Raw genomic sequence first — 25,311 nt, 5'->3', positions numbered from 1 at the left:
CTCCTGCCAGTGCCCAGGTGAACAAGATGACTGTTAATGTTAGTTACATTTTTGGAAGAGTGACCAACATGGACTGAATGACCTTGTTCACTTTCTCTGCTCCCATTGTTAAAATTACAGGCAGACTACAATTCTAAAACAGTGACCCGGTCGAAACTCTAACAGAGGAATTCAAGTGAATGGGTAAAAACCTAGACTATGCCGTGAAGTGAGATTATAATCAAGCAGAATTGCGCAGGAAGGTAATGGTCAGGCTAAATTACTAAGGCTACCAAGTTAAAAAAAAAACTAACAAAAAAAGATCATTGGAGCTCAATACAGAACTAGTGAGGTGAACCTTATGTTGTTTTGACTGAATTAAAGTAAGTCATCATTAAGCTCAAAGAAGCATGCAATGAGCTGAGCAAAAGGCAAATCTCTGGTTGCAGGGTAAATGGAAAGTGGGATAAGAGGGGTTACATTCACATCGAACAGGGGGAAATCAAGGGATTCACACAAGGAACCTGGGGTCGTGGAGAGTAGCTAATGAGCCTAGACGATTCACGCTCCATCTGCCCCTGCAGGGAGCTAAATTCTATGCAGAGTGGAGGAACGAGAAAGGTGTGTTTGGGCCAACACATTCCACATTGCCTGTCAGAGGCCAGAGGGCCAAGGCAGAGTGGGGGGAGAAGAAGAGCTATTAATGCAGGGTGAATTGAAGTCTTCTGCATATTGCTGAATAAAACTTTCTGTGAGCAAGCAATCATTTGGTTGTAATTGTGTGATGTCAAACATACTGATCATGTTCTGAAGATGCGTTATGGGGGAATTTGAAAGCTGTTAGTTTCAACAAGTGGCAGAGAGAGAAGTGACATTTAACAGCTGAGGTCAGAGACCCCAAAGGTAAGGTATTATTTATACGTAGCTTTTCCTGGTGCACCTGCTTCAGTTTGAGTGATATGTCTGTCTTACAGTTGCCCTTTTGGCATAAACTTTCTTTACCTTTCTGTATATTACCTATTATTTTTGCTTCGTTTTCATAGTCTCGCCTTCTTTGGACTTTTAAATCCCCTCTATTCAGTTGTGACAAACATTTTATTTACTTGCAAGGATTATGAACAATATCTAAATTGCAGCTCGGTGTCTGCTGGCGTAAGCGTGTGAGTTGGGGTGAGAAGTGTCAAATATCTCTAGTAGTTATTAAAATAGATACTAAATATCCATTCCAGACTTTTAAACCTCTGCGCCCGCTGATTGGCCAGTACCTGGTCACATGACCACGTGCAGTCAGTCGCTGTGCCGTGCCTCGAGCCAGCGCTGAGTGGAGCCTGTCTGCCAACAGCTTCAGCAGCGGCTCTATCTGGATTCTACTTCACTCACTGACAATTAAAGGAAGGCCCCCTTTCTTCTTATTTTCGAGGATTATTCGTCACCATGGGCGACAAAAAGAGCCCTACCAGGTAATGCGACCGCCCTCGGTCGGTTTAGGTTCGGGTTTGTACGTTCTGGGATCGAGATTTGGATGCGTTTCTCTCACGCAGAGATCGTTTCTCCCCTTTTTCAGTTGGGTATGCCACAGCTAGCTAGAATAGTGCAGTCACTATGGCGGCTTCTCGTTCCCTGCGAGCCAGTCACTTAACAGACAAAGAGAATTTTTTACGAGGAGACGCCGGGCATTCCATGTAACGCTACTCTGTTTCGACGAAGCCTTTTGGAAGGTCAATGTCGAAATTGGCTTTGTTTGGTATCGGTTTCGCGTACCGACCCACTAAGCTTCGATACCGAATTTTTTTTATATAGCAGCGCTTCTCAGCCCCACTGCTAGCCTAGCTGACGGTACAGTTGGACGCTGTGGATAGTCGCCCGTTTTTGTGTGGATACGTATAACCCAAAGGAGCTCTCCCTGGCCGGGACTCGAACCCGGGGTGATAATGACAACACCGCTATACCTTTGTGTCCGTTTTGAGCGAACAGCGGGCTCCCCGTGTGTCAGTCTTCTTCTGCTCTGTTAATTAATGAAACGTGTTGGTGGCATTTGTTAACTCAACTTGACCCTTAATAGTTTATTTTTTGTTGTTGTATTTTATAAGGCCAAAAAGACAAGCCAAACAGACGGCGGACGACGGCTACTGGGACTGTAGCGTGTGCACATTCAAGAACACCGCCGAGGCTTTCAAATGCAGCATCTGCGATGTGAGGAAGGGCACATCCACAAGGTAACGTAGTCTCCCTCTCTCCGTTTCTACCTCCTCTCGTCTGTCTGAGCGTCTCTCTTTTTCTCTCTCCTCCTACTCTCCTTGCTGCTGCTGCTGCTTTGCATCCCACTTCATAGGAATGACAACTTTGATCGACTGCCTGCTTCTGTCTTTGGGCGGATACTTGTTGATTGTGGCCGTTGTTCGGATCCTGTTTTTTGATTTTTGAAGGCGACGGAAATCCCATCGTTGTTCATCCGTCTAGGTAGGCTGGATGGATTGGATTGTTGGTACATAGAATATGAGGCTCCATACTTCATAATAGCTGAATGAAGGCTGTACTTATCGTCATGGTATGAAACACACACGCACCTACCTGTAGGATTACAGGAGGTTATTGTAATGGTGCATCAAGTGTGATTTATTACTTTGATGGAAGTATAAAAGAGTGCTTTAGCTATATTTTCATCTTGTAATGGTTTCTAAAACAGTTACGTTCCTTTTTTTTGCCAAAAGGTCAAGCTTATTACCTGTTTTGCTATTTTTGCCCTGTATTTGCTGTCAAACAGTATGCCACAGGCTCCTTGAAAGAGGTTTTGCAGAATTGTGTGTATGAGATATTTGAGTTGAAGTTGTTGAAAATTAATATTTTGTTTGATTTTTTTTCTGCAGCTGTCAGTTTGAGCTGAATGACAGCCATGCTGGTGGATTTTCTGGAGATTTTTGTTCATTAGGAAGTTGGAAATTTTCATTTGGGGAGTATTTACTGAGGTGGTAGTTAAAGGTTCAAGAAAAAGTTGAGGTAATAAATATTAGTTTGCTTGTATAGCACTTTTAAAAACAGATTGTACAGAACTGTGGTGCAGTTTCAAAGACACATAAAAACTATAAAAATAAAACTTTTCTTTTATGATATGGCAACAGAAATTGCAGTACTAGACCTCAATTTGAATGCCAATGAATAAAAATAAGTTTTGAATTTTAGTCCTATAACTGCTTCTTTTGCTAGGATTTTTCTTACTTTTATCCCCTCATAGCTTCATTTTTGCTGAGAAACCTGTCTTAATTCCCAGAATTGCAGTCAGTCAACACTTTATCTCCATTCTTAACTCAGTCCTAGATGTCCCAGGCGTTTTCCCCCCTAAACCTGATGCAGGGTAGGACTCTGCAACGTCGCCACAAAGCGCCTTCTCTTATGGGAAACTGAACTTCAAAAACACGGGTGGTTGCGACAGGATTCCCTTTTGCTTCTTGCGAATGGCAACACCCACTCCCGCTCTGGGGAATGTTTTCTGGTGATGAGTCGCCTGTGTCACGGCTCACTTGCATCACCAGTTGCATGTTGACAGACGGATGAGTCATGTGTGGTTTTGTTCACAAGCCCTCCTCTCTAACTTTTTTTTTTAGCTGTGGTTTTTACAATAAGTGGCTTGATTGACATCACACAAAACGGGGGAGCGACCCACGTAACTGCTTCACGGTGAACACAGTAGATAGAGTTCGATCTTTTTTGTCCGACTCTCCTCGCCTCCATGCTGTCTTTCCAGCTGCGAATAACTTACGACCACAACTCACAACGCTGGCTGAGCTCTCTCACAGGGAAGCTAGCGTATCTTGGTCGCTGTGTTTTGGCTCTGGGCTATTTCTCTTGTTTTTTTGGGGAACATGGGAGCACTTGACATCACTGCAGCGCCTTTCACAAACTCCCGTTTGCCTTTTGATTAATATGGCTGTGTCATCGTAGGGCTGCCTCTTTTTTTAAGAACTAATGAGCCAGCTTTTCCTCTCCATTTGATGTGTTCAGACCTAGCAAGATGCTCTTAGCTAAATGCTTCACACTTTAAGGCTGTGTGGATATTTTGTCCACCGTTTTTGTCCGAGTATGAATTCACGTATTAAGTCACAAGTGTTTGCTAATTTCACTTTATCAGAAATAGAACTGTCATTAAAAAAAACATTTGCCAGACGATAAATTGTCCCAGATGTTACTGTGATAAACAATAACATTGCTGTTTTGAGACCTTTTTCAAGTAATTTTATGGTAGTTGCGCAATAATGCAAGAGTTTAATTAACTTTAAATTGTAACATCTGTAAGATATTTCAAACATCCAAAATAAACAGAACAACACATAAAATTAACTATGAAATCTCTGTAAACAAAATCATCCTTGGGGAGAGGAGAAGACTGGTTGAACCAGACTGAAGGGAGAATGAGAAAAACAATACATTTTGTAGATGGAAATTATTAAGCTAGTTTTAATTTATCATGCAATTAACTGATTTGCTGCTTATTATGACAGGCCTAATTGTGACAAACAGAATCAGAATTTCAGGAAGTTTTCTTGCTAGTTTTTTAAAGAGTGGTCTTTTGTGTCCTGGTAGGACGGGAGCAAAAGGATTAAAAACGAGAGTTGTAGCTGAAGTTTGGCCAATTTCAATTATAAATTCTACTGGACGGTACAATTTCCAAGAAGTTATTGCAATAACCAATAATATTGTTCTGAGACCATTTTCAACTAATATAATAATAATGGTTTATTAATGCATGACCGCCCTCCAAAAGATAATCCCCCTCCCCTCAAATTTCTACTATGGGTGCACTGATTGCAGTTTTCTGACCAATCACTGATTACTGACCCAATAAAACCTGACCTGTCGATTACGATTTTGACCAAAGCTAATTATTTGGTTTTAAACCTTGCCAAATACAGCAAGAGAGTAACTATTGTTGACAGCAGACATGGGGACATAACCTGGTGTGTGGGTCTGTCAGTCAAACCTCTCTCACAGCAGAACAGGAAGACAGTGGTTGATTTTTAGACCTTTATTGAGGTGGATAAGATTGGTTTCACTTGCAAGTATTGGTCGAACGCAGGTCTCCCAAAAATAAGAACTCTCATTGTGATTTATTGGTTCGTTTAAAAGAAAAAAAATCATTCAGCTTCAGGGAAACAGGCAAAAAACTTTTTGTAAAAAAAAAATAAAATAAAATAAAAGTGCAAATTTTCTGGATTAAAGTGGAGCATCTCTTTAACAACTGTTGTCCAAGATGGAAATGATTTGTTACACAGTTAATTGATTTATATCTTACCATGATAGGCATAATAATTAATTCACCTCCATCTCTTGCTGACCAGTATCCGCTACAACAAGTAGCAGACATAGGGTGCCTTTGCAGCACTCACGCTCTGTAATCCTTAGTTTACCAAACTGTCTTTTTGGTCACATTCATTTTCAGGTGAATATTTCTATCTCTTCCCATTCACTAGTTATTAAAACAACAACATGGGGTTTGATGATCATGATGACAGGGCTATGTGACGATTAGCAGAGAGCAGGTTGCAGTCTGAAGCTGGAATCACAATACTGGTCTTGGCAGTAGTAGGTAAACTAAGGTGACCAGATGTCCAACACTAAATCTGGGGACATTTCTCACTCGGCGATAAAGATAAAATTTATCAAACTAAAATGAAGAAACTGGGACAGTTACAGTTTTCATATTTATTAACATTTGAACATTAAAAACCAAATATAAAAGCAGGAACGTGTCTCTCCACACAGTAGTAATATTACTATTAATAATAAAAGTAATGGCAGCGATAGAAAACTAAAACTGGAAATATGGGGGGAAATTGTGTACATACTTTGTAAGTGAGCATGCATACACATGAATAACATAGTTGGTACTAGGGCTGTTGTAAACGATTATTTTAGGAATCGAGTAATCTATAGATTTTTCTTACGATTAATCGAGTAATTGGATAAAAACAATTATGAAATAAAATATTGGTAAATCTTCCATAACACCAGTGTTACTATCGGATATCAACATCAGTCTATTTTTTCCACATTTGAGCTTCCCTACCAGTTACTTTTTTGTACACTGGGGGAGCAACACGGGATATTTACGGCTCCTCCGTTCAGAAACTCATCTACCAGCCATGTTCCGGCTCCCGTTTGTTCAGACCGGGATGATATAAGTTTATTGTGCGGTTCGTCCGTAAAGCTGCTCTTACCCTGTAAGCATCAACCCTCAGCCGCCCGCCGTGTTCAGTCTCTCCGCTCACCTGTATAAATCCTCCTCAGCTTCTTCCCGCCGTTCAACCAGCAGCTCCGGAGCAGAAAGGCTGCCGAACTCCCGGCATCGCGCCGGTCATTTTAAGGATGTTTATTGGTCCCACAAAAACGATGAAAACCTGGAATTATCACCAATCAGTAAAATCCCCGCGGGCCGAACTAGAAGATTGGACGTTATGCCGCTAACACGTAGCTTCCGTCAACAACTCAGAGGCGGAAGTCAGAGCTCCGCGCAACGCAAATAATGTTCCGGCTGAAACACGGTGCGCTAAATGATAAAACATACATTAACGGAGCTTCGAGGCAGGTCAATTTTCCTCGAGGAATTTTAATAATCGAGGTACTCGAATCACTCGAGGAATCGTTTCAGCCCTAGTTGGTACCTCTGTTAATGAACAAAAAGCCCACAGTGGTAACAGAAGTAACTTGGAACTGACAAACGTAGTAAAAAATTGTTTCTTGACAAATTGATGAAAGTCAGACACTGCTTTTAAATTGTTGTTCAATTAAAATGATGGTAGCTAAAATTTAGTAGCATTCTTGACCATAGAACTGATGCACCTTTTGTCTCATCTGTTCAAAGGCCTTTGTGGTAAATTCCAGCCTCGCTTTTTTATGATTTGCTTTCCCCCTTGGTCTCACATGAAGTCCTCCTTGACCTTGGAGTTCACCTTTACTTTCTGGACTTGGTTGTTCTGGACTTTTAGTAACCATCTTGAATTTGTCTATTTTCTTCCTGCGGCCACAGCCAGGGAGATTGGCTCCAGTCTTGTGGACCTTAAGTTTCAGAATAATCTGTGCAATTGTAGTCATCTTGGTCCGTCATTTTCTTATTCTGTTGAACCTCAATTAAAAACAATGTCTGATTTTTGTTGGTTAATTTTCAGTAAATTTTCATTTATTACTTTTGTCAGTTTCAGGTTGTTTCAGTGACCACTGTGGTTTTTTCAGTCATTAACAGAAGGTACCAACAACTTTGTCCACATGTTAATGTCGAATGGAGCCATTCTTATCAACTTGAATGGAGCATGAATTTCACTGGATGTATTTCACTATGTCTAGTGAAATAGTTCAGTGTAATTGAAATAGTGTAAGTTGTTTCTCAAAATGAGAGCTGGAAAACAAAAATTCACATTAAGTGCAGACTGTGGCACTGTGGCACACATTACTATGTGTGTAAAGTTATGTAGCTGATATGTAAGGACATTATGTGTGTTTGAGATGAGTGAACTCTGGTCAGGAAGTCCACTAACATGAGCTGAGACGGGCATAGAGGTCTGGATAGAATAAGAGCAGAAAATAAGTGAAAAACTGAGAAACACCACAAGTGATGGTAAAGAGAAACACTTAAAATACAACCTACAAGATGCAATTGCACAATAAAATGTTCATATTTCGTCTTTCTCTCCAGCTTGGTCAGTTTTCCCATTTTCCTCATTCATTCAGTTTATCAGACTACTTTTCTCCTGTCTCATCTTTTATCAGGCTGTGACTATTCCTAAACAGAGACATAATATCATCACAATCTCCCCCCAATAAATTTGACTGTACATATGACATACTGAAAAGTTACAATGTAATAAATAAAATTAAGATTTGTTTTCTTTTAGAGTTTGGTTATTTTGAGATGAGGAGCTGGATTCATCCTAGTAAAATCTTAGTATAAATATTAACCTTTTTCATCAGGTGATGAAATATCAAAAATGCCATATTTGGCAAAAAAATTGTTTGGAGCTAAACGAACAGCAGAAATTATCTCTCCATCCTCATCAGTTTCAGTCCATGTTCTTCATTCAGTTTTCCTGTCACTAAATGATTCAATTTTTGTGAGTAACTTTCATATGTATAAAGTCATATCTACCTTTGAAAATACAACCCCATGATTACCAGTTAATTACAAAACATCTCTCTTTACAATGAGTTTATTTTTACCATCCTGTTGCTTTTTCTCTCACTCTGGTTATTTCTGTAACTGTTCATTGTGCTCTTGTCTTGTGTGTGTTAAGAAAAACTTAGTTTTATTTTACCGTGAACCCAAACTTTATGGCGACAAAGATTGGCCCAGTCCAAACAAAACACGTTGATTCACACACATACCACAACACTGGACAGCTCTCCTTCAAAGATGGTCAAAACTCGACCTCTGTTCTTCCAGCTTGTTGTCTTTTCTGGCAGCGCGCTCTGCTCTTCCTGGTTTTTATTGGCGGTTGGCTTTGCTGCTCTTTTTTTCTGTAACATTAACAGCAGTGCGAGCAGCTACCGTAACTCTGTTGTTACGCGCAACACACTTGGTAGCGCATACTACTCCCTTATGGCAGTGTTTTTCAACCTTTTTTGAACCAAGGTACATTGTTTTAATTGAAAAAAATCCTGAGGCACACCACCAACCAAAAATGTAAACAAAGATACTCTGTAGCTGCCTATATTATATGTATATAGTAATTCTTAAAGTGTCTTGAATAGGAATCAAATAAACACAAAATATTATTTTTTATCATATTTTACGTTTCTTATTTCAAATTGCACTTAACATGTCCACCTTAAAAATACACCTGAACAGTGCCACAACACTGTTGTGTGTGATGCATTAATGTGGTAACATTCATGCATCACTAATTCTCTTGTTTTAATGTAAAATGCTCTGCACCTACTGCAATCTAGTGATAATAAAATTACATGATTACGCCGCTAGTCACTACTACAGCAGAGACACTCAAAGATGGCATTATTTGCAGATAATTTTCAAAAAAAAATTTTATGACCAATTACCGTATTTTCCGGACTATGAGCGCACCATACTATAAACCGTACCTTCAAATTTTTTTAACTCCCCCTTGGAAACTTGCATATATCAGCCGCACTGGGCTACAGGCCACTGGTCTCTCTGCTGCTCTCGGTTTCCCATAAGGACCCAGCAGAGGGCGGTGTCCTAATAACTGCTGGATATATTAAGGACGCAGTTCTCCGTCTCCAAATCCGGTTTTGTTCACGCCGAGTTTACGTGCAGCGGCTTTATTAAAATTAAAATTAATTAAAATTAGCGCGTTCTTTTTTGATTTCCAATTTTGACTCCCAATGATTCACTTCCTGCTAAAAAGCCCCCTGGTGGTTGAAGAAAAATCCACAGAAAAGCTCCATGTTCAGTGTAGGAAAAAAGTAGCAGCTTATAGTCCGGAAAATACGGTTGGTGAAATTGGATAATTTTCACGGCACACCTGACGATCACTCATGGTACACTAGTGTGCCACGGCACAGTGGTTGAAAAACACTGCCTTTATGGAGTCTCCTGCTACCGTAATAACGAGCTGTATGAAACATTTTTTTCTCATTCATGAAAAGCTAAAATCCGGGACTTTTCCGGGGACGGCTTCAGCCGGGGACAGGCCACCTAAAACGGGGACTGTCCCCGGAAATCGGGGACGTCTGGTCCCTCTAAGGTAAACCAAGTTGGTTACTCTGCTGTGATGTGAGCTAATGAAGGTAGGGATATGAATTGAGAAGTTTTTACCTCATAGCTTCTTAACATTTTTTGTTTAAAACTAGAGGTGTGCCGATCGATCGGCCACCGATCATAATCGGCCCATTTCCGTAATAAAGTGTATGATCGGTGATCGCCGATCACAGTCTCTTGTTGCCGATCACACAAACTGATCACTTGCATCTCATTTCACAGCCTGCCTGTGAAGCTGGTCTCCTCTTTCCTTTACACTACGCAAACATGCAGCAACAAATCCTAAGTGATGTCGTGTGGAACTATAACGCACTGAGTGAATGGGGAAGTTTGCGTGTTGCGGCGGAAAATTACCTCGGGGTCGGGGGTGAAAGTGAAGCAGGTCAAAATGCATCAACACAACGAATCTAATATGGCATAAAAACAATGCCATACTTGACAGAGTTTGGCTACATCGTGGCTCACTGCAGTAAAAAAACATATGGAGGATCAGATAGCAGGTAAAGCAGCGCACAGCTACAAACACAGGGATTAGCATGACGGTCAGAAAGCTAAACAAATAACCTGCAAAATTATTTAAGTCTTCAAGCTGGGTTGCAAGACGCTGGTTCTGCTCTCGCTGTTGAACCGCTGCTCCGCGCTACAGGTAGTAATATTTCACAGACGGAGCACCGCTTCTGCTCCACCTGGTAGTGACTCTCACACCGAACCTCTGCTTAAAGCTCTGCAGCATCTAACTTAAAAAAAAAAAACATATAAAAATACACATTAAAACTTTCGCTGTCCTAACATGAGACAGATAATCTCTGGGGAAAAAAATGAGCGATCTCCCTGTTCTGCATAATTACTCCGCTCAGTCAGATACAGCAACTCAGAACTAGCAGTAATCAGCTAGCCGCCATGCTGTCAGAAAGTTTTCATTTAGTAACTCAGGATTGTTTATTGTAATGGATTGTAATGGATCCTGTATTTACCTTTGAATGTTAAGTTTTATACTAGAACCCTACCGATCACCGATACAGATCACATAATTATTTATTTATTTTTTTTTATCATAAACACTACCAGTTACATTATGTGGAAAAAGGAACCATGAACCTTAATTTAGACAAAAACTTGTTTTTAATAACTTTTTCCAAGAAGAAAACTAAACAAAACAGGCATTTTGCAAATTGCACTGCTATTCATAATACTATCTTTAACAGACTGATAACATATGGATGCTCTGAAGAGGCTAAAAATAATGCAAAAAGCCAAAATAAAACCTCTCAACATTATCAAAAAAATTCAAGTAAAAAACTTTACATTCAAAGGCAAATACAAGATCCATTACAATAAACAATCCAGAGTTACTGAATGAAAACTTCCTGATAGCATGGTGGCTAGCTAATTACTGCTAGTAATGAGTGGCTATTTTTGATTATTTTTTTATAGATTATTTGTCTCATGTTAGGACAGCGAAAGTTTTAATACATATGTAAAATGTATTTTTTTTAAAGTTAGATGCTGCAGCTTTAAGCAGAGGTTCGGTGTGAGAGTCACTACCAGGTGGAGCAGAAGCGGTGCTCCGTCTGTGAAATATTACTACCTGTAGCGCGTAGCAGCGATTCAACAGCGAGAGCAGAACCAGCGTTTTACATCGCAGCTCGAAGAGTTAAATAATTTTGCGGATCGTTTGTTTAGCTTTCTGACCGTCATGCTAATCCGGGTGAGTGTTTGTAGCTGTGCGCTGCTTCACCTGCTATCTGATCCTCCATACGTCTTTTTTACTGCAGTGAGCCTCGATGTAGCCAAACTCTGTCAAGTATGGCATTGTTTTTATGTCGTATTAGCTTCGTTGTGTTGATGCATTTGACGTGCGTGATTGCCGATCACCGATCATGCACTTTTTCACGAAAATCGGCCCAATTAAGATCGGTGACCGATCAATCGGCACACCTCTAGTTTTTTTGTTTCTTTTTAAAATCAGTATTACATGGTTAAAATGTTTTCCTATCTTTTCTTAACCTATCACAATAACAAGTTTTGCTGGCTGATATTGAGATGAACAATAATGTTGTTTTTTCTGAGACAATTTTCATGTGATATATTGATAATGCCATTATATTGCAGGTCCACTCTTTCAAAGATTAATACATTTTAATTTTGTACAGAACAATTCACACTTTAACTGAGCGACATTGTACATATCCCAAATAAACAGAACAACCAAAAATGGTAAACTAAATAGATTATGAAGTCTCTGTAAACAAAATTCCTGTTCAAATATTATCTGAATGGAAATGATCAAGCTCATTTGAATTAATTGTGCAATTAATTGCTTATTGCAACAGGCTGTAATCAGTCATATGCTGCTGTAGCCCATGATTAACTCAGTTTAGAAGGCTTCTTTACTGACTCCCTGTCATTTGTTTGTGAATATTTCCCTGACTCGGCGTATTCAGCCTTCAGAAAGCCTATGTTGCTCTTGCTGACAATGCTTCTTATGAGTAATAGTTTGCAGAAGTTGTAGGGTATTGTTAGCATACGTACGCTAGTTTGCATGGTTCGTTTACTCGTTGATAAGTCCAAACATAACGTATTTGAATGTGGTTCTGACTAATTGTGTGTGGATATACAGTACAGACCTAAAGTTTGGACACACCTATTCATTCAATGAGTTTCCTTTATTTTCATGACTATTGACATTGTAGATTGACACCGAAGGCATCAAAACTATGAATTAACATATGTGGAAATATGTACTAAACAAAAAAGTGTAAAACTGAAAATACACCTTATATTCTAGTTTCTTCAAAGTAGCAACCTTTTGCTGTATTACTGCTTTGCACACACACTGCATTTTCTTAATGAGTTTCAAGAGGCAGTCACCTGAAATGGTTTTCACTTCACAGGTTGTGCCCTGTCAGGTTAATAAGTGGGTTTTCTTGTCTTATAAATGGGGTTGGGACCATCAGTTGTGTTGTGCAGAAGTCAGGTGGACACACAGCTGATAGTCCTACTGAATAGAGTGTTAGAATTTGTATTATGGCAAGACAAAAGCAGCTAAGTAAAGAAAAACGAGTGGCCATCATTACTTTAAGAAATCAAGGTCAGTCAGTCCGAAAAATTGGAAAAACTTTGAAAGTGTCCCCAAGTGCAGTCGCAAAAATCATCAAGCGCTACAAAGAAACTGGCTCACATGAGGACCGCCCCAGGAAAGGAAGACCAAGAGTCACCTCTGCTGCGGAGGATAAGTTCATCCGAGTCACCAGCCTCAGAAATCACAGGTTAACAGCAGCTCAGATTAGAGGCCAGGTCAATGCCACACAGAGTTCTAGCAGCAGACACGTCTCTGCAAAAACTGTTAAGAAGAGACTGCGTGAATCAGGCCTTCATGGTAGAATAGCTGCTAGGAAACCACTGCTTAGAACAGACAACAAGCACACAAGAATGGACATTAAACCAGTGGATATCTGTGCTTTGGTCTGATGAGTCCAAATTTAAGATCTTTGGTTCCAACCACCGTGTCTTTGTGCGACGCAGAAAAGGTGAACAGATGGACTCTACATGCCTGGTTCCTACCTTGAAGCATGGAGGAGGAGGTGTGATGGTGTGGGGGTGCTTTGCTGGTGACAGTGTTGGGGATTTATTCAAAATTGAAGGCATACTGAACCAGCATGGCTACCACAGCATCTTGCAGCGGCATGCTATTCCATCCGGTTTGCGTTTAGTTGGACCGTCATTTATTTTTCAACAGGACAATGACCACAAACACACCTCCAGGCTGTGTAACAGCTATTTGACCAAGAAGGAGAGTGATGGGGTGCTGCGCCAGATGACCTGGCCTCCACAGTCACCGGACCTGAACCCAATCGAGATGGTTTGGGGTGAGCTGGACCGCAGAGTGAAGGCAAAAGGGCCAACAAGTGCTAAGCATCTCTGGGAACTCCTTCAAGACTGTTGGAAGACCATTTCAGGTGACGACCTCTAGAAGCTCATCAAGAGAATGCCAAGAGTGTGCGAAGCAGTAATCAAAGCTAAAGGTGGCTACTTTGAAGAACCTAGAATATAAGACATGTTTTCAGTTGTTTCACACATTTTTGTTAAGTATATAATTCCACATTTGTTAATTCATAGTTTTGATGCCTTCAGTGTGAATCTACAATTTTCATAGTCATGAAAATGAAGAAAACTCTTAGAATGAAAAGGTGTGTCCAAACCTTTGGTCTGTACTGTAATTTGCAGAAAATTGTTTTACAGCATCATAAAGTTGTCATATGCTGTAAAATCTAATGAGTGATTTTGCTGTGTTGTGTTGCTAGGTTACATGACACAGACAGGAAGTTGTAAGAGCCAATATAGTCTGTATTTTAATGTGAGCGCCATCTTATTGGGTAAAAAATACTTGGATTGTTAGAGACCACTCAGACTTGCTAGATCAATGAAAAAAGTTGTAATCCCATTGTAAAGTATTTTTTTCTAATCCAGTTGATCTGATTGAGGAGCACCTATGACAGTTTATAGTAACTAATGGGGAAAAATCCAAATCAAAGAACTGTAGTGTACAGATCTTCGAAACTGATGTTTTTTTAATCTATGGTTTAATAGTTTAAGCTGAACCAGGCTTGTGTGCTTTTTGAACAAAATATTGGAATAAAAATGTGAATTCTTTTGTACTTGAACGTACTTTAATAATGACATAGTCCAGATAACTTCACAGGAAAATCAGACTAATAAGAACAAAATATACCTTTACGCTTTTTGCATCTATGTATGAATGAGATTTATTTTATTAGTAGCTTAAATTGAAAACGAGAGCTACCTGGACATGTTACCTGGATATTAAATCTAATTGATCCAGATTGTAGACATAAGTAGATCACATTAACTTTCTGTATTCCTCCACATTCTTTATAATGTAAAAATTATTTCCTTTCCCTCGCTTCTCTCGGCACCATCATGTTTTAAACAGGAAGGATAAGGATAAGTAGAGGCTTAATGGATAAAGTATGAACACATACTATGTGTGTTGGTGTGTGTGTGGAGGTTTGTCTGTCTTTTCCAATGATGGATTAGACTCATTCTAATCTGTGGATTCCACCACTGTCACATTATGGCAAATTGTCTGGGATAATGGAATTACGTAAGAGTAACACGCCGGCACTCAATTTCTAAATGCAGGTCTCTACGCCCCACCCCCTCCGCAGACGGCAGCCCCCATTCAGATGAAAAAATCCAGCATTATCAGCATCTGTGCTGAAGTCCGGGTAGGCCTAATCTTTATGTGCTAATTGCTAGCTTTAAATGTTCCTAATTACTTCATGGGATTTGACTGTGTGTGAGTGATCAAATACAATAGCCAATTTGGCGATCTGACAAAACAATGAGAAAGCTGTTAAATCGGGGGACTCCACCCAGTGAGTCGGGGGAGAAAAGATGAGACAAGCGAATAAGTGTGACAGGCAGAGTGGGGTATGGGGGGAGTCTTCATAAAATACAGAGGAAGGCACATGAGGACAAGAAAGAGAGTGGGGAGTGTTTTCAAATGTGGGTTGAAGACTGTTGGACAAGAACAAAAGAGGGAAAGCAGGAAAGTGACGGGAAAAGGGAGAGGCGTTAGGTTGAAGTGAGAAGAGATGTGGTGCTCATTCAACCAAGAGTTCCCCATGGGGGGCTAAAGCAGAGGACATCATCGACAGACTGGACGGCTTCTTTGTATTTACACCACAAACCAGCCATTAGGAACCAGAACAGGTTTGGCATGTCATATGCTCCAGATGAGAGATGAAGATTTACTGTTGGGTTCAATGTTATCAAGGAATCCCTGTGGTGCATTTAGGTTCATACGGAGTAGCCATCATTTCAGTTCATGGATTCAGGTTTCTCCTCACGTCTTCAGGTAAACCATAATTTTGTTGCAATCCAGCTGCTTGTTTACTGGACACCAGTGACCGGAGTCTCTGGCTCTGTAACTTTTTGAAACCAGGTCTCGGAGTGAAACTTTTCTGTAACACCCCCCACAGAGGTGTGAAGTTCTCCACAGGTTTGAAAGTGCACAGCTGTTAATGGACAGCTGTCGCGTTAATTGTACACATGCACGGGCAAATAACACGATTGCGGATAGAATTTTGCTTTGTTGTGCTACTTAATTTGTTCAGTTAACATAACTTCTAATATGGAATATATGAACACGTACAAAATGACGTCACACCGGCGATGACTACTGTTGGTTTTAATTGTCAACATAATGCATTAAACCTTAATTTTATGTGTGATATCCATCCATCCATCCATTTTCTTCCGCTTATCCGGGGTCGGGCCGTGGGGGCAGCAGCTTCAGAAGGGCCGTATGTGTGATATATCAAAGAAAAATGGACGCAGTGCTTTAATGGTCAACATTACAAAAACTAGATAATAAGGGAGAAAGTATCACATTTCACAGGTCAGTAAATGGTTTTAATGAAACAATTGGGGTGTTGTAAACTAATATTTCGGTAATCAAGTATTCTATCGATTGTTCTTGCGATTCATTGAGTAATCGGACAATTTTTTTTGACAAAATAAAATATTAGTAAATCTAACACAACAGCAGTGTTACTATCTGATATCAACGTCAGTCCAATTTTTCATATTTGAGCATACGTAACAATTATTTTTCCGTAGTTTAGAAAACTAACCTGTAACAATAATAGCACACTTTCTAAGTTAACCTGAAGAAAAGTTGTACAAAAATCTGAAATTATGTACAATTTAATCAACAGTTTTTAGTCTGTGTTCAGCTTCAGTCAATCTAATAGATGAACTCTCAACTTGCCCACCCACTTATAGCTTTTGTGTTTATGTAAGCGATGGGATTTCACACCTTTGTTTGTCACGCATAGAAACGCATCTACCAGCTACGTACCGCCACGATGTGCTCAGCCACCCCTTTGTTAAGGCCGGGATGATCTGAAATTTATTTTCTGGTTTGTCCGTAAAGCTACACTTACATTAAGCATCGTCTACAGTGCAGCTGCCCACCATGTTCAGTCTATCCTCTCACCTGTACAAATACAAATGCAGTGCTCTTCCCTGCTATTCATTCTGATAAAGGCAGCAGCTGCAGGAGAAAAAGGCTGTCATATTCAAGGCATTGCACCAGTCATTTTAAGGATGGCTGTTGATCCCCCGAAAAATGATAAAAACCAGGCATTATCATTCCTTAATAATATCCTCCCAGACCGAACTTGAAAATTGGACCTTATCTTGCTAACACTTAACTTTTGTCAACAACTCATAGGTGGAAGTAAGAGCGCTGTGCAACTCAAATAATCACCCGGCCGGAACACGGTGCGCTAAATAATAAAACATTATTTAATGAAGCTTCAAGGCAGATTAAAATACCTCAAGAAATTTTAATAATCAAGTTACTTGAATCATTTGAGGAATTGTTAGAAAAGGATTTAGAACAAACTTACAATTGTGGAGTACTCACTTTAACCCAGAAAAGGAATTGGATCAGTCACTCTTTAGCTTATTATATCAGAAACTGTAGAGTTCTCACTATTTAGAAATTGTATTAGATACTTAGCAACCCTGAATATGAGTACCTTGTTTACAAGGTACTTTCTGACACTATTGCATGACTAAACACTCTCCGGGTCAAATTGACCCACGAACATTATTGCTGTACCTCAGAAACGAACATAATAGGAGGGTTAAGAGACGGTCCTGGTGCTTGCTGGTCTGTCTTGGGCGCCCTGGAGCCTTTTTGGCAACAATGGAACCTCTCTCCTTGAAGTTCTTGATGATGCGATAGATTGACTGAGGTGCAATCTTTCTAGCTGCAATACTCTTCCCTGTTAGGCCATTTTTGTGCAGTGCAATGATGACTGCATGTGTTTCTTTAGAGATAACCATGATTCACAGCAGAGAAATGATAATGCCAAGCACCAGCCTCTTTTTAAAGTGTCCAGTGGTGTCATTCTTACTTAATCATGTCAGATTGATCTCCAGCCCTGTCCTCATCAACACCCACACCTGTGTTAATGGAGCAATCACTGAAACGATGTTAGCTGGTCCTTTTAAGGCCGGGCTGCAATGATGTTGAAATGTGTTTTGGGGGATAAAGTTCATATTCTAGGCAAATATTGACTTTGCAATTAATTGCTGTTGAGCTGATCACTCTTTATAACATTCTGGAGTATATGCAAATTGCCATTATAAAACCTGAAGCAGTAGACTTTGTAAAAATGAACATTTGAATCATTCTCCAAACTTTTGGCCATGACTGTATTTCCTTTTAAATCATGTGAAGCACTTTGAATTGCCTTGTTGCTGAAAATGTGCTATATAAATAAAATTACCTTACCTTATAGCCCTAATAAACAACATAAGTAGGTCAGTTATGTTAGCTTGACTTTGACTATTGTCGAGGAATCTGGTATGAGTATGTGAGATCTGTCCAGGTATACGCAGAAAAATGGAATAAAGGCCTGAGAAATAACAGTATACCCTGAATAATGATTAAATGATGATTATAAGTGATAAGTGATTATAAAGTGATAATATACAGGCCAATGAAGAAATGTCTGTAATGAATGATCAAAACATGTATTCTGTACTTTTAATTAAGTAAGTGTTATAATAATGTATACTCTGTACTCCTAATCAGTTGATGTTCTGTACTTATAATCAAGTGAATGATAATAGTTTACATTATGAAAGGCTGGAGGTTATACTTTTGAGTCAACTAACAAATAACATGATTATATAAAATCAGCATGTATTATTAAAAATCATGGATACTGTGGTAAGGGAAAAGAGTACTTCTCACTGAGCAAAAGGCTAGGGACCGAAGGGTGAGTCATCAAATGGGGAAGGAAAGCAAGGGTGCGGCAGGACTGGAAACAGATGGTCAAGGGGGAAAAGGGAACTGCCTCGATGGAAAAAGGGAACTGCCCCGATGAAGCGAGGAGGCAGGAATGAGTCATTGGAAACTTGAGAAAGAGCCCGGTACTTTCCACAGGCAGCCCTGCCTCGCATGACATCAGGTACTGACATAATGCGATGGGCAGGTTCCATGGAAACGCAGTGCATAAATACTGATGTACAGGACAGAACGAGCGTTCTTCGTCCGCAGCGCAGAAGCGGAGTCATCAGAGGAAGCTGTCTAAAGATCAGCAGAGGATTACACCGAGGGACCAAGGGAAACTCACTCCACGATTCCGCGCTGCCTAGAAGAGACGAGCTCCACCCGCCACCAACCCTGGTTCCAGATCCGACCGAATCCTCTGCCTCTACCCAACGCTCTCAACCCCGGTGCAGCTGACTTGGAGAAGAGACGGAGGTCTTTCAAAGACAAAGAGTCTACATGTTTAATGGAAAGCGTGAGTCTTCTCTCCGCTTCTCTTCAGTAAAGAGGACTTTGCTCCGGCTGGACAAAGACTCTGACCAAGGACCGCAAAAGATTACAGCTGCCGAGACCAAAGACCATCGGGTATGAGTTGACCAGCTTCCCCCAAAAGCCTCGCTCAGTGAATTTAGTGAAACGGGTTAGGAATGAGAGCAAGGAAAGGAGGTGATTAATCCTAGTTGATTTCATTATATTTTGCTTCTTTTATAACTCTTGGTAATTAATCTGTTGTTATATGCCCCTGCTAAAGCCTGCTTAATAAAATTGTAATTCTAAAATTCTAATGAGAATTGTGAACAGTGAGTTTAATTGTGTCAGTCTTAATTATTGTTGGTTCTCCTAAATATGGTAAAGTTAACATACATGATTCTAGAGAATGGATGGCTTTGTGTTTTCCTCTGGTGAGTGTTAAAATAATGACCCTGGGACTTAAATCTAAGTCACTGAACTTAATCTGACTGTTAACAAGTGCCGTTATTTTAGGAGAGGAGCTACCGTTAACAGGAGTGGTTGTAGGGGTTATGTCGCTGTGAGGGCTACTCAGCGGAATGCCCCTCAACTGTAAAGGGTCATAACTTCTGGATCGTAGGTAGTCAGAGCTAGACGAGTCCTTTCCGACCCCAGTTTAAACAGATAATTCTCCACAAACTATTGCTAGGGTAAGACCCGAGTTTCTGGGGGTTTTCCGGACCTGTTGGACAGAGAACTGGGCCGTAGTGAGTCCAAAGAGTTGTGAGGAGTGGGCGGGACTTACTATTGGGTAGTAACAGACACTATCTTAATGTGTAGTTCTGCTGCGGAATTTGGTGGTTCAGTTAAAAAGAAAAAAAGGCACACACCAATCAATCAATCGAATTTTATTTGTATAGCACATCTTAGCAGCAAAGCATTTCAAAGTGCTTCACATAATTAAAATAAAAACAGGAATAAACAGTGAGAAAGAAAAAGATTAAAAACATTAAAACCTCAGAGTTTTAGTTAGAACGCCATCTAACAAGAGTACTCACACCTCAGAGTTTTAGTTAAGATGTTATTTAACAAGGGTACTCACACCTAGGTTTTTAGTTGCAACTGGGACTCTAAACCCTGTAGAACTTTAGTTAAACATCGTTTAACTAGGACATTTTCTGTTGGGCTTTATATCATTAAAACGTAAACGGTGAGAATAAATAAATAAAAAGTAAAGATAAAAAACATTAAAAACATCGAAGATATCAAAACTGGCACTTTAATCCTAATTTAGCCATAAACGACTCTAAACAGGTGAGTTTTAAGTTGATTTTTAAAGGCACCCAATGTTTCAGCTGTTCTACAGTTTTCTGGAAGTTTGTTCCAAATCTGTGGTGCGTAGAAACTGAATGCTGCTTCTCCTCGTTTGGTTCTGGTTCTGGGGATGCAGAGCAGAACCAGAACCAGAAGATCTGAGGAGTCTAGACAGTTGGTACAGCAATAACAGATCTTTAATGTATTGTGGTGCTAAATCGTTCAGTGATTTATAAACAATCAACAGTATTTTAAAGTCTATTCTCTGAGCTACAGGGAGCCAGTGTAGTGACTTTAAAACTGGTGTTATCTGCTCTAACTTCCTGGTTTTAGTGAGAACGTGAGCAGCAGCTTCTGGATCAGCTGCAGCTGTTTGATTTATTAGTCAAACCTGTGAAGACGCTGTTGCAGTAATCAATGCGGCTAAAGATAAACATGGATGAGTTTCTCTAGATCGTGCTGAGACAAAAGTCCTCTAATCCTGGAGATGTTCTTCAGGTGATAGAAGGCCGACTTTGTGACTGTCTTAATGTGGCTCTGAAGGTTCAGGTCAGAGTCCATCATTACTCCCAGGTTTCGGGCTGATCGCTGGTTTTTAGTTGTCATAACTGAAGCTGCGCATTGATTCTAGTTTGCTCCTCTTTAGGTCCAAAGATAATAACTTCAGTTTTGTTTCTGTTTAGCTGGAGAAAGTTTTGGCACATCCACACATTGATCTGTTCTCAGCATTTATTCAGTGATTGGATGGGTTCAGAGTCACCTGGTGACATCATGATGTAGAGCTGTGTATCATCCGCATAATTGTGGTAGCAAATCCCATTTCCTGTTATAACCTTAGCTAGTGGGAGCATATAAATATTAAAAAGAAGGGGTCCTAGGATTGAACCTTGGGGTACCCCACATCTGACCTTTGACCTCTCTGATGAGAAGTTTCCGATTGAAACAAAGAAATCTCTGTTCTTTATGTAAGATTTAAACCAGTTGAGCACTGGACCGGAGAGTCCGACCCAACTCTCCAGTCGATTCAGTAAAATGTCGTGGTCAACAGTGTTCTGCTGGACTGAGGTCCAACAGAACCAGCACTGTGGTTCTCCCACAGTCTGTATTTATATGGATGTCATTGAACACTTTTACAAGGGCCATCTCCGTGCTGTGGTGAGCATGAAAACCAGACTGGAAGGAGTCAAAGCTGTTTGTTATTGTTAGGAAGTTATTTAATTGTTTAAAAACAGCTTTTTCAATAATTTTGCTTATCAATGGGAGGTCGGAGATCGGCCTGTAATTCTGCAGTAGTGATTTGTCTAGATTGTTCTTTTTTATCAGTTGTTTGATAACTGCTGTTTTCAAAGCCTGGTGGAAAACACCTGAAGACGAGTTCACTATTTGGATCAGATCATTAGCAACGACAAGAAGGACTTTCTTAAAGAAATGTGTGGGTAGGACATCCAGACAGCAGGAACTGGAGATTAATTGACTAATAATTTCTTCTAGGGTTTTATAATTAAGTAGTTGAAATTGGGTCATTTTTCCTGCATTTGTTTTGGTTGGGTACAGCATTGGTACCGTCTTTGGAGTAGATATGCAGATTAGTCCTCTTATCTTTCAAATTTTCTCTGAAAAGAAACTTGAAAACTTGTTGCAGGCGGCATTAGATTGAAGTTCAGGTGGCAACTAGAGATGTGCCGATCAGGTTTTTTCCTGCAGATACCGATCACCCATGAGGGCCAATCACCGATACCGATCACATAATTATTACTTATTTATTTTTATCATAAACACTACCGGTTACATTATGTGAAAAAAGGAACCATGAATTCACCTTAATTTAGACAAAAGCTTGTTTTTAATAACTTTTTCCAAGAAGAAAACTAAACAAAACAGGCATTGTGCAAATTGTACTGCTACTGCTAATAGGGCTGAAATGATTCATCGAGTGATTCGAGTACCTCGATTATTAAAATTCCTCGAGGAAAATTGACCTGCCTCGAAGCTTTGTTAATTTATGTTTTATCATTTAGCGCACCGTGTTTCAGCCGGAACATTATTTGCGTTGCGCGGAGCTCTGACTTCCGCCTCTGAGTTGTTGACGGAAGCTACGTGTTAGCGGCATAACGTCCAATCTTCTAGTTCGGCCCGCGGGGATTTTACTGATTGGTGATAATTCCGGGTTTTCATCGTTTTTGTGGGACCAATAAACATCCTTAAAATGACCGGCGCGATGCCGGGAGTTCGGCAGCCTTTCTGCTCCGGAGCTGCTGGTTGAACGGCAGGAAGAAGCTGAGGAGGATTTATACAGGTGAGCGGAGAGACTGAACACGGCGGGCGGCTGAGGGTTGATGCTTACAGGGTAAGAGCAGCTTTACGGACGAACCGCACAATAAACTTATATCATCCCGGTCTGAACAAACGGGAGCCGGAACATGGCTGGTAGATGAGTTTCTGAACGGAGGAGCCGTAAATATCCCGTGTTGCTCCCCCAGTGTACAAAAAAGTAACTGGTAGGGAAGCTCAAATGTGGAAAAAATAGACTGATGTTGATATCCGATAGTAACACTGGTGTTATGGAAGATTTACCAATATTTTATTTCATAATTGTTTTTATCCAATTACTCGATTAATCGTAAGAAAAATCTATAGATTACTCTATTCCTAAAATAATCGTTTACAACAGCCCTAATTGATAATACTATCTTTAACAGGCTGATAACATATGAAGGCTCTGAAGAGGCTAAATAATGTAAAGAGCCAAAATAAAACCTCTTAACATTGCCAAAAAATTCAAGTCTAAAACTTAATATTCAAAGGCAAAAACATGTTCCATTGCAATAAACAATCCTGAGTTACTGAATGAAAACTTCCTGATAGCATTGCGGCTAGCTGATTACTGCTAGTACTGAGTGGCTGGTTCTGACTGAGCGGAGTAATTATGCAGAATAGGGAGGAGATCGATTATTTTTTCAGAGATTATTTGTCTCATGTTAGGTCAGCGAACGTTTTAATACTTGTATAAAATGTATTTTTTTGTTAGATGCTGCAGCTTTAAGCAGAGGTTCGGTGTGAGAGTCACTACCAGGTGGAGCAGAAGCGGTGCTCCGTCTGTGAAATATTACTACCTGTAACGTGGAGCAGCAGTTCAACAGCGAGAGCAAAACCAGCGTCTTACATCGCAGCTCGAAGAGTTAAATAATTTTGCGGGTTATTTGTTTAGCTTTCTGACCGTCATGCTAATCCGGGTGAGTGTTTGTAGCTGTGCGCTGCTTTACCTGCTATCTGATCGCTCCGTATGTCTCTTTTACTGCAGTGAGCCTCGATGTAGCCAAACTCCGTCATGTATGGCATGGCATTGTTTTTATGCCATATTAGATTTGTCGTGTTGATGCATTTTGACCTGCTTCACCCCACGTGTTTCAATTTTCCCCCACAACACACAAACTTTCCCATTCACTCTGTGCAATATAGTTACACATCGCTTCGTATTTGTTGCTGCGCGTTTGCGTAGTGTGAAGGAAAGAGGAGACCAGCTGCACAGGCAGGCTGGGAAATGAGAAGAAGGTGATCGGTATCGGCAACAAGAGACCGTGATCGGCGATCACCGATCATACACTTTTTCACGGAAATCGGCCGATTATGATCGGTGGCCGATCGATCGGCACACCTCTAGTGGCAACGTCATCGGAGGATTTGTGAACTTGTCAACAGTAGCAAATAAAGCTCAAGCATTGTTGATGTTTTTGTTTATGACATCTGCAAAGAAAGCCTCTCTTGCATGTTTTAGTGTTGAGTGATAGTTATGTAGTTTTTCTATGTCATAATAAACCTGAAGTTGAGTTTTACGCCATTTCCGTTCGGCCCTACTGCAGAGTTGTCTTGCAGATTGAACTGTTTGTGCATTTCTCCATGGAGATTTCTTCATACCAGTCACAACCTTCACTTTAATGGGGGCTATGTAATCAATGATATCTGAAAGTTTGCACTGAAAATCATCTACCAATTTATCTCCGTCATTATAGCTTAAGGGCGAGGAAGAAGAGTAGATTTGATTAAATGTTTCTGTTGTGTTTTCTGTGCGAGAACGTTTTGTGATGGTAGCTTTTTGTCGAAGTGGGTTAACAGATAAAGAACTTTCAAAGATAACGGCAAAGTGACCCGACAGGCGACATCAGTTACAGAAACATTGGAAATATTCACACCCTTACTAATAACCAGGTCCAGTGTGCCCATGAGTGTGTGTTGCTTGTTTGACATGTTGTTAGACCAAAACTCTCTAATATATTACAGAGCTTTTTTGCTCCTCGGTCTTGGGGGTTGTTGACATGAATGTTGAAATCACCGACAATTATTAAACAATCATGCATATGAGAGAGAGTTCATTCAAGTCCGCAAAGAAACCTTCCACATATGTTGGGGTTTTGTATAGAGTTGGTGTCAAAGTTCGTTTGTGGCCTTTTACCTTGATTCCAAGATACTCAAAAGACACAAAATTACTCAGAGATTTTACTACTGTTCATGGTATTCTTAAATATTGAAGTCACGCCTCCTCCTTTTTTGTGTTTCTATTCTCACTTAAAGAATTGTACATAGGAGGCGTTGATTCAATTAGTACGATTGCTTCATTATTGTCATTCAGCCATGTTTCTGTCAGAAATAAAATATCAATATTATGCTCAGTGATGAAATCATTAATTAATAGAGCTTTAGCACAGAGAGATTTGGTATTTAAAAGAACTAGTTTAAGTGACTTGGAGGCTGAAAGTTCTTCAGTCTTAGGTTACTTTAGGCAGTGGATCAGTCTGAGGTTTGAATTGAGGACCGCTGTTTTTTGCATTTCTGTTTTTTGTAACTTTTCTTGTAGTGAATCCGGACAGCTTGTCCTGTTATGCAATGTCGGGGGGCCAGAAACATTCTAGAGGAAGACGGGTGTAAAGATAATGTCTGGACCCCAGTCTCAGACCTCAGAAATGCAGAGTGC

General features: G+C 40.1%; 1 protein-coding gene across 2 annotated transcripts in view; it reads left to right on the top strand.

The window, feature by feature from the left end:
- The first annotated feature begins 1,259 nt into the window (after window positions 1-1,259).
- Window positions 1,260-25,311, top strand: part of rybpb (RING1 and YY1 binding protein b) — a 55,071-nt gene continuing 31,019 nt past the window's right edge. The window contains exons 1-2 of one of the 2 annotated variants that reach the window (XM_008410589.3): window positions 1,260-1,439; window positions 2,070-2,195. In XM_008410589.3, coding sequence (XP_008408811.1) covers window positions 1,414-1,439; window positions 2,070-2,195 — 152 coding nt within the window. In that variant the 5' untranslated portion in view covers window positions 1,260-1,413. The remainder of the gene's footprint in view (window positions 1,440-2,069; window positions 2,196-25,311) is intronic. The other variant, XM_008410590.3, reaches the window with a different exon arrangement.

The sequence above is a fragment of the Poecilia reticulata genome, chromosome 5, assembly GCF_904066995.2.
Source record: "Poecilia reticulata chromosome 5, P_reticulata-male-v2, whole genome shotgun sequence".
In the NCBI taxonomy this organism is placed as follows: domain Eukaryota; kingdom Metazoa; phylum Chordata; class Actinopteri; order Cyprinodontiformes; family Poeciliidae; genus Poecilia; species Poecilia reticulata.
Note: the sequence above shows the minus strand (reverse complement) of the source record. Positions and strands in the feature narration are given on the sequence as shown.